The sequence below is a fragment of the Hyposmocoma kahamanoa genome, unplaced genomic scaffold (genome assembly GCF_003589595.1).
Source record: "Hyposmocoma kahamanoa isolate Upper Pololo Valley unplaced genomic scaffold, ASM358959v1 100021, whole genome shotgun sequence".
Taxonomy (NCBI): Eukaryota; Metazoa; Arthropoda; class Insecta; order Lepidoptera; family Cosmopterigidae; genus Hyposmocoma; species Hyposmocoma kahamanoa.
Window position 1 is genome coordinate 12,801,399 of NW_020653200.1, and position 10,991 is coordinate 12,812,389.

The 10,991-nt window shown below is 35.2% G+C and overlaps 1 protein-coding gene across 3 annotated transcripts in view; it reads left to right on the forward strand.

The window, feature by feature from the left end:
* Positions 1-601: 601 nt before the first annotated feature.
* LOC113226621 overlaps positions 602-10,991 on the forward strand; it is a 32,407-nt gene continuing 22,017 nt past the window's right edge. For 2 of the 3 annotated variants that reach the window (XM_026459334.1, XM_026459327.1), the window contains exons 1-3: positions 880-931; positions 1,009-1,089; positions 1,196-1,313. In XM_026459334.1, the coding sequence (XP_026315119.1) occupies positions 895-931; positions 1,009-1,089; positions 1,196-1,313 (236 nt within the window). In that variant the 5' untranslated portion in view covers positions 880-894. Of the gene's footprint in view, positions 717-879; positions 932-1,008; positions 1,090-1,195; positions 1,314-10,991 lie in introns of those variants that run through there. The other variant, XM_026459344.1, reaches the window with a different exon arrangement.

Sequence of the window (10,991 nt, forward strand, 5' to 3'; positions counted from 1 at the left end):
GCGCACTTGGACCAATATTACAAAACACCTTATTGGGTTATATTAAGGTTTATTTTAAGTGTCTAGTCTATTACCTTTTTAAGTTTTGGTTAAATAAAATTAGCTTAAAGGTAATATGCTTTTACTGTAATAATACAAAAAAAAATCAACAATAAAACCTTCTATTATAAGGTAGCTTATCAAATAAGAATACTAATTAGTATTATGAAATAATATTAGTTGTTTTGGTCATCTATAAGCGGCCACATTTTCTGTAAAAATTAAAAAGTTAAAAACAATATGGCTGGCTGAAACATGAATAAACACCCTTTAGAAAGAGACGCATTACTACTTTGAAGCCTCTCACTCGTTTCTTTTTTACTAACATAGTGATCTTTGATTGAAAAAATTTTTTTTGTAGATTATGTTAATGATAATATCTAAAGTCGTTTCAGTAAAGTAGATTGAGTACCGTATAGTGCTTAAATTCTCTTTGGTCTATATTTGTTTTCAAATGCATAGGTTTATAGATTTTCAGTACGAATGGTGATGTTCTAATGTTCTAGAGACTTGGAATTATTTTGACAACTTTGACGTAATGATTTTTTAGTGCTTTTACTAAACAACCCTTTTTATATTTATTAATCAGTCGTCAGTTTTAAATTAACACGAAACTTTCAAGTCGTGTAAACGAAAAATTTAAAGTACAATGGGCGACGGTATAAAGTTATCTAAAGGTAAGCTCTTCCTCGTTGTCATTATGACAATGTATACAATTATATAAATATAATTTGAACGTTATATTTTTCAGTAGTATAGAATAATATAGGACTTGTACGCCGTCACAGATTTTCACCTACAATGCAGCAGGCCGCCAAAGTAGAGAGGGCAAATGTTCCTGATTTCGTCTTTTGAATGGTATCTAGTCGATGCCGGTGGCCGTCTCATTTCGGTGGCAATATAATATAATTATTAGAAAGAATGTTGATCCCAATGTTTTAGTGTATCTCGTGAGGATGATTGTTGCAGATAAGCGTCATCGAAGTTCGAGTAGCATTGTTGGACCTCAAATAGAGGGCTCGCGATCCGAACGAAAACTGGACATTAGGGGTGCGTCCTATGGTTTCTTGGAATATTTCTGTTGATGATACGCATAGGCGTAGACTATTTGATTTTAAATTCCTTGAATGAGAAATAACTTTTGTACTTATTATAGCTTCAATACCAGAAGTTGATGACCAATTCACGGTAGCGGAAGCACGTTGCAATGATTTACAAGAAAAAATTGATTTAGTAAGAAGTTTAAAAAGAAAAAGAAAATTAAAAAAACGCAGGTAATATTATTCATACCTATACTACAACCCAACAGTTGCGCAACGAACGTACTTGTGCAGAACAAAGTTGGGGTATTCATGGGGAGGCTGGCGCGGTGGCCCTCATCACGTTTAGAGTCGCCTCAAATTGCCGCAGTTGGACTACGCGACGCTGCGATGTATTAAAATAAGCAATGGAACATAAACATATAATTATCTTCAACAATATAAGGTTACTTTTCTGAATCTTAAATTAAATTTAAAGAGAAGATGTAATAAGCGGCGCCATCGGGTGCGGCGGGCAATGGCGCGCTGCGTCCGGCGCTCTTAAAAATGCAATATATTAAAGAATATATATAATATATTATCTACTATATAAAGTATTCATTTCTTGTACCAAAAGAGTTAGAGCGATGTCACAGGGGCGTTGTATCGTCGCAATGATATGATTTCAACGTACTAAGATGCTCACGGTGGCGCACCTTTACAACGCGGTGTAGCATATATCGCTCTTGATTTATATTAAGTTGTTACAATGCAGCTTCACAACTCAACGTGTGGCATCGCTAAAGCCGCGCGGCGCAGAACATGCTCATCCTGTCGTTGGCAGGTTGTGCCGCCATGCGCCACTGGCAATTCATAGTGTAGGTAACCATACTATAAGTAAAGGTAGGGTAACTCCATTCAAACGTAGCCGCGCTATTTGTTTGTATGCGCGCCGTATACGGTTCGCACGTGCTTATAGAAATTGAAGGGTTCGCTCGATGTTTTAAAAAATAAATAAATAGTATATCTACTATTTAATGTATTTTAAAAAATATATGTTTATGACTTTTTGTTTGAACAAGAGTGCCTCAAATTCAGAAAGGTTCAGCATTCATTTCCATTTCAAAATAATACTTCTATAATACAAGATACCAATCCTCGATACGGAATAAAAATATCAATAGGTACATAACCCACTGCATTTAAAGGTTATATCCACAGAACAATAAATACAGTAGAAATGGTTAGCGTCGGACGCGTGCCAACTATAAGTCTCGAAAGATCTATTTGCAGCTTGATTTTGATTGCCTCTCCCGATCGGAAACTGCGTCTTTTCCGAGTCGAGGCGCATAATTGCGATTCACAACTGGCCGATCGGACATTTCATTTGCACATACACACATCGGAACAATAGTTGATTTACTCACAAATTAGAAAGATATAGTAGGAATCATGTTCATCTTCTCGCTCAGAAACCCGTCCGTTTCGAGACTGCCGATTCGATCGATCGATTACGATTTGAATCAATATGAGCACGCTAAGCTCGTCTTTTGAAATTTGACTAACCAGATACAAAGTCGTTATTCAGTCGGTTCTAGTCGCAACAAATTAGATTTAGCTGGTCTCCCATTCAAAACTTATAAGGGTATTTGACTGTCCACGCTAGAATAAGCTTATTCCATCGGCATCATTTCTCAATGTCGAGAACCACAATACCTAGCTTAGATCTGATTACACTAAAAAATGTCGAGATTTAGTCGGTTAGTCGTACAAAACTAGATTTAGTCGTTATGCAGTTTTGAAGTTATTAAGGTGTTTTACTGTCCAAGCTGGAATAAGCTTATTCCGGCGACACCATTTTTGAATCTCAAGAACCACATCTCCTGGCATAGGTCAATCAGACCCAGAAAAAGTCGTGAATTAGTCGGTTCTAGTGGCGAAATTTTAGAATTAGTCGCTCCTTTGTACAAGATATTGGATGTTCAATTATGTTCATTGATAGGTACATTTCGAATAAAAATCGTACACATAATGAAAAATAAATATCCAAGGCAGGCCACCGTTTCAAATGTTTGTTATGAAATCACTCAAGATATCATGTTCGCTGTGATTAAAATAATTTTGAATTGATAGAGTGTAATAAATAAACATTTTATATATATGTACTGAATTTTTAGAGTTAAAATTAACCGTAATACCAATTTGTAGTTGAAAATAACTTGCTCTATAAATTTTAATAGTCTTTTTTTTTATTCAATGAAGTCATACATTCATTATTTAATTATTCTGAACAATAGTCTTACGCGACTGTACGACACGCGCTTCGTTCGTCTCCTATAAGCCAGGGCCAGGAGCCCAACACGACGTACAATACATACTAATAAATATTATGACAATCGATAGGCTAATTAGGATTTAGCCTATCGATGGTCATGCCATTGCCATTATGGAAAAATAACTTTTGAAAAAAAAAAAATAAAAAAAAAATATTTTTTGCTAATTTCCTAGTATTAAAAAGTAAATATTATTAAAACCTTCAAATACCATGTATTTAAAAAAAAATCAATAACAAATTCCGTATATTACGCTAAATTTGTACATGAGTGAGTGCATGAATACAACACCGCTATAACCTTAAAATAATAAATCGGTTGTGTCTTCTCATCGAGTATATAACCAGAAATAGAGACGAAATAAGAGCCATTACGGCTACAAGTTTAGACTCACGGATAGAAATAGAACGCATATCTCCCGATACGGTGGAAAAAAGATATTTATACCGTTGTACGCGGAAAGGTTCCAAAGTAAACAATCAAATAATATGAGATGACCTGAATTTGGAAAATATGAAATTGTGATCAACGGCCTGCAAAAACTATAATATATGGAGGGAATATTTGTGCACTTTTAAGAGGTAGGTACACCCTGGGCAATTTCCGCCGAATGTAAAAATATTCGAAATTCAAATAAACAAGATGGCCGCCATACAAATTTCAAGGTCTTCTATACCGGAAACTACTAGAGATAGTTGCGACACAGGTAACAGTGGTCAACTGTGTAAAAAAAAATTCAAGATGGCGAATTCAAAATGGCGGCCGAATAAAAACTTGCTTCGATCCGGCTGAAAATTGATATGTGGGGGTCTTTAGGAGTTCTTAATCATAATTAGGGGTCAAAAGTTTTTTCGCCATTTTTTAACATGGCTGACATATAAGCGTTTATTTTCTTTGAAAATAGCTGCCGAAGAGACTTGCTTTGTTTCGGCTGAAAATTGGCAGGTGGAGGCCTCTAGAAGTGCCGGATAATAATTTGTACTCGAAATTGGTTGTTCGCCATTTTCAAATATGGCCGCCATACAAGCGTTTCTTGGCGGTAGAAAGAAAATACTCTGATCCCTTTGAAAATTGGCATGTGGGGGTCTCTAGGAGTGCTTGATAATAATTTGTGATCAACATTAGTTTTTCGCTATTTTTCAATATGGCCGCCATACAAGTTTATAAAAATCACCTCTAATTCAACTGAAAATCGGTATGTAGGGGTCTCTATAGGTGTTTGATAATAATTTACGGTCCAAATTTATTTTTTGCATTTTTTCAATGTGGCTGCCATACAAACTTTTTTAGCGGCAGATAATTTTTTTCTAATTCAACTGAAAATGGCATGGCTTCAATCATAATGTCGGGGTTACAGGATGGAAAAAAAAATAAAAGAAAGGAGCTGCCCTAACTACAGAATCAACGTGCATAAAACCAAAATTTGAAAGTTACAAATGGCGGATTTCTTTAATGTTGTATCGATAATCTATCGATAAGTCATTATCGACATGCAAATATATGACTTGAAAGTTGAAACTGTTATTTTTTTGGTTTCTTTAGTTTACTGTAACCAAAGTATGCCTAAACAAACACAGGTCTAATAATTTAATCTCGAGTGGTATATTATTATAAATGTCAACACACATTTTTAAACTTTTTTTAAAATTTATTTTCAAGATTACAACTGGTAACTTATTTAGTAAAAGTCACCAAACTGCTGTGCAGTTAATTGGCGACATGCGCATTCTTACTTAATTATACCTACTTTACAGGTACATAGTATTAATTGTATATACTAAATAAAATATAAAAATTACTTTAAGAGGTACGCCTTTAACCTACATTTTGGTACATATTTATTTGGTACATATCGTCTTTTAACTAACTGTCAAGTACAAGTCTAGTCAGGTTTCTACGGATTCTAGTATTCACGTTACTGGCTTTCTTAAACAAATCAATCTATCAAGCAATTTTAACTGGTAACTTATTTAGTAATAGTATTGGTACTATTACTAAATAAGTTACCAGTTAAAATTGCTGTTGTGCAGTTTGTTGGCGACATGCGCACTCTTACTTTTTTTTTAACGCACACACTCAACATTGCCCTACCTGTACCTACTTTACTGGTATATAACATTACATAGTATTAATTGTACTTACTAAATAAAATATAAAAATTACTTTAAGAGGTTCGCCTTTAACCTACATTTTAGTACATATTTACGTCACGTCTTTTAACTAACTGTCAAATACAAGTCTATTCAGGTTTCTGCGGATTCTAGTATTCCCGTTAATTCCCGGGCTTTCTTAAGCAAATGAAATCTATCAAGCAATTTTAACACATGGAAGTAGTTGTAAAAATCAATCATCGGAAATCAACAATTATCATGTACTAGCTTTACCCCACGACTTCGTCTGCGTACAATTTTTATACAAGTGAAAAATATTCAAGTACGAAGCAAATCCGACCACGCGTTAAAAACTTACCATACAAACTTTATTACCCATTTCGCCGCATTTTTTAAAAACTGTCATGCCTATTTTTTACAATTTTTATTGTAAAATATTTATGCAAAGTTGCGTCTTTGTAATTTCAAGGAATATTATTTTTCATGCAAACGTTTTTATCCGTTTTCGCCATCTTAGGGGATGAATTTTGAAAAATCCGTTCATAGTACTCCTTCATTAAATAAAATTAACAACAACATGACAATTTGTTGATATATAATATGTACTTCTTTATTTTGTGTTTTGCAATTTTTTTTGAATAGCGTTATAAAATCCGTATGCGTTTCATATGCGGACGGACAAACGTGTGACCACTACTGGCGCTCGGCCTTTGATTAGTGATAAGCCAAATGAACTCTATACACATTGGCGCTTGCCTTCACTCGGTCACCTAGGCGAGTAACACTGAACGATGCATGGCAAGGCAAATAGGCTGTCTATACGTTGGTATTGGCCTTTACCCGGCAACGTTGGACTGACATATCAACGTATTGCAGGTTTTAAAAAAATTGTCATTTTTAATGGTTAGAGTTGTCATTGGGAAAAATCAGAAACGAGTGGATAATTTTGTTTTCAGGAACTGAGAATAACTAGTAAATGAGTATTGTTTAATCTAAATTGAACATAAAATTATTTACCAATAAACCTAATTATGGAATAGCATTGTCATGTAATCTAGTTACATTCAAAGTTCTGTTAAAATTTGGTTCTTCAAAATGAAGCGAACAATTAAAGATGGTCTTTGATCCAACGTTTATATTCGGCAGTCCTATGATTTCCAACCATTCTTTCTTCCTTTTTTCATTAGTAGGAAAACTTGAAATAATAATAATAATAAAACAATAAAAACCTCGTAGTGAATTGTTTTAATAACGGAATATCGATAATATGCATGCTAACGAGATCAATACATTATCTCAAAATAATCGTTAACAACAATCATCAAAATATATAAACAAACAGGCAATCTAAAGTAATAAAAGCAAAATTTGGCAAGATTTATAAATAAACTACTTAAATAAGTCTAATTACATGAAATATTTGGGCTATTGTGTGATTTATAGACGAAAAAATAGCATGCCTGCGCAATGTAACATTCGATTGATTTGCACTTTTTCGAAAACCACATCCCTTAATACTGCAGCGTCGCAATTTTATTAATACCTAATTATTCTCATTGTCAATATTTTTGTCCAATTTAATTATAATATAAATAATATATAAATACATGCAAATATTTGAATAGTACATTTGGAAAAACATTTGTTTTGACATTTGATGTACTTCCCTTTGACAACGGTACCTCATATACTGCGAAGTGGACACGGTTGGCATTTAAGATGACGTTACGTATTTTCGATTCCCGTGGTTGACACAGACCAATGTAATGATATCTCTTTTGGCTTAAGACGGCACGTAATAGTTAAACAAAGACAATAACATGTTTATGTTTTCGATGTCGAAATGCATCGTATACATATAACGTCTAATTTATATAAGTCAACGAAACATGTCCTTTAATTTCCATAGGTAGTCTAAGATTTCGGGTAAAAATTATGTTTCCGCCGTTTTTCGATATAACCGTAATTACTTATGTAAATGGCTGTTGAAAAAACTTGCTTTGCTTCGACTGAAAATTGGCACGAAAGATTTCTAAGATTGTTTGATAAAAATTAGTGGTAACAAAAATATTTTTGCAATTTTTAAATATGGCCGCCATTAAAGAGTTATTTCAATTTTCTAAAACAAAGTGATAAGTGCCGAGGCCGTCGGCCGTGGTCCGCAGAGTGCGAAGCCCGAAGCGTACGCACACTATCGCGATGGAGATAATATACGGAGGCGTAATAGATTACGAGTATTGGAAATGAAAAGCGATGTAGTGGAAATGAGATACTTATTATAGCGTTGTTGTGTCTCGACCGTCTTTCTGTTATATTCCATTTTCGTGAAAGCTATGCCAAAGAGAAGTATTTAGGGGGGAAAATGCCAAACCACTGCCCAATTTCCTGTACTATGAATACCGAAACGACGATAACCCTGAATACTCAGACCAAAACCAACTTAGAAATTTAATGTTCGTTTCTTAAATTAGCTCAAATCGGGAATCGAAACCTTATCAAGCGCCCGTAGTACTAACTATTGTGCCATCGAAAAGCTTGAGCACACCCCGTAAACTGAACCCGACCACACGCCGCAGGCCGAACCCGACCCCACCGAAGGAGTGGGGCTCGTATTATTATATTCCTGGTAACACATTAGCGATACAGCTCTTATAGATATCAACTCTCGTTTGCACTGAAATATAAACAGGCCAACGACTGATCTGTGTGTAGGTCTCCGTATATTCCAAAAATATTCTGTATTTATTGTAATAAAGATAATATCTCTAACAACACCGTGCTGTTCTATTCGGTGAGTGGGAAAAACAGCAAAAAATCTAATTACAAAACAAACGGAATCACATTTCATCGGTAATTAAATATGTAATTTTTCAATTTTCGTCCATTATAGCATAGCTCAAGTTAAACTGGACGGTTTGCAGTGAAACATTTGACAACACCCATGAATCGTTTCAAATCATTTATGCGTCTTGCTTCCACTTAATGCAACTCCCATTACGTCATCTCATTCTATTCATTGGACACGCGTTGCTAGTGTTGCACTGAAAAAAAATCACATGTATCGATGATTTATTTAAACAATCGGTAAAACAAAAAACCTACATCTAACGTCGTCGTAGTTAAGTATTGAGCCATGAGTATAAAGTCGATTTTATGAGTATATCAGATTATGCACAAGAAACATTGACTATTACGTAATAGATTGTCGTTCGTTTTTATTGCTCAATAAAATTGTTTTTGCTTGAGATTATATTTATATATTTAACTTCTTTTGGCTGTGTAGTGTTGGCCTAGTATAATACCGCCCCATACCTTTCCATGGATGTCTTCTTAACTAACATACTGCGATCACCTATTCACCTTGCAAGTGTGGTGATTGTGCCAAGTCCCCGAGGAGTCCAGACTGTGGGTTGGATGGGTTTTGGGGAGACCCATGGACCCAGTGTTGTGTACTGTCAGTTGTGTTGTTTAAAAGTACGTGTGTACCGAAAAAAACTTAGTATTTTTGTATTGTTTTTGAAGATTTCCTAAGGATCCAGGCCTTAAGGAAAAATGGATTGCTTCCATGAAAAGGGAAAACAGGTTTCCAAGCAATTACAGTATCGTTTGCTCTCGGCATTTCAAGTATCGTTTGCTCTCGGCATTTCATAGAAGATTGTTTTTATACAAAGAACATTCGCCGCTGCTTATTTGATACCGCAATTCCTACACTACATATGCCTGTAGTAGTAAGTGATATACGTGATCCGTCTAATTTAACTTTATTAAAGTTATATTATATAGACTCCACTTTTGCCCCTTCAGAGTAACATAAGTTCTGAACGCGCTCCGGAAAATGCAACTCCGATACCATCATCATCTCAAAATGAACTTTTACCGACTACTAGGGCAACTAAACGAAAATACTTTCTATCGATCCTGAAACCCCTGCACAGTTTAAATCTCGGACCAAAAAACCTCTTTGCAGACGTGTTTTAGAGTTGACAAGTCAAGTTAAGCATAAAAATAAGACAATTAAGGCACTACAAGAGAAAGTACGTTACTACAATAAGAGGATGGTATCTTTAAAATTTATAATAATAGAATTAAGAGGTAAAAAATATTATAAAAGCGAAAGACGGCGACACTTTAAAGAAAATTGGTGTGCTTAGTGAAGAAATCGTACGTCATTATCTAAAACACAGAACAGGGAGAATTGTTAAAAAGAAATATTCGCCAGAATTGAGGAGTTTCGCTCTTACATTGAATTTTATTCGACAAAAGCGTACAAATATGTAAGAAATACATTCAGTACTTGCTCACTCGGAATGACTATGGATTCTAACAATACTACACAATTCGGAACCGGTAAAAAACAGGTAATGGTTATTTATAATGCCATATTATATACTATCGATTTCGATAATATTATATTTGCTTGCCCATCTCTAAAGCATATTTCGAATTCGGGCTAGCCTATCGGAGCGCAGTTGTCACCAGTTGTCATATTTGGGCAGTATAGATTTCAAACAAATTAAATGACATTTCGTCTCTATTTCTGGTTATGTACTCGATGTGTCTTCTATACAAAGGAGCGACTACAACATTGATGAACTAAATTAATGACTCCAATTTGTCGTCGTTCAGCAATCAACCGCTAGTTGGCAGCACGTTTCTATTATCAAAACTTAACGTATAATAATAGATATTGATAGTATTGAACTTTCTATTAAATGCCAATGTCCACAGGGTAAACTTGAAATTATATTAACAATCCCGAATTTTTATTTCTTTTTTTTAAACTATGACCAATCAATATCAAGATTTTGTAGTGTTTCTAATTAAGAATGTGTGTGTTTATGCGACATCTGTCTGATAGGCTTAAGCTTAATTCGAGGCTTAAGGCACTTCCATTATTTTTTTCTTCCGTGGTTATATCAATAAAGCTCGAGAATCTAAGAGTGATTACACGGCGACTTTTAGCAGCGATGCAAACGTGCATTCGTGAAACGCGCGATTGCATCGCTACACTTGCGATTTATGGGCGTTTACATCGCTGCTAAAAGTCCCACACGTGTGTATAGGTGTATGATTAGCGACTGCATCGCGTTTGCATCGCTACTTAAAGTCGCACACGTGTGTATAGGTGCATAATTAGCGACTGCATCGCGTTTGCATCGCTGCTTAAAGTCACACACGTGTGTATAGGTGTATGATTAGCGACTTCATCGCGTTTGCATCGCTGCTTAAAGTCGCACACGTGTGTATAGGTAAATGATTAGCGACTGCATCGCGTTTGCATAGCTGCTAAAAGTCTCACACGTGTGTATAAGTGTATGATTAGCGACTGCATCGCGTTTGCATCGCTGCTTAAAGTCGCACACGTGTGTTTAGGTACATAATTAGCGAAGGCATCGCGTTTGCATCGCTGCTAAAAGTCGCTCACGTGTGTATAGGTACATAATTAGCGACTGCATCGCGTTTGCATCGCTGCTTAAAGTCGCTCACGT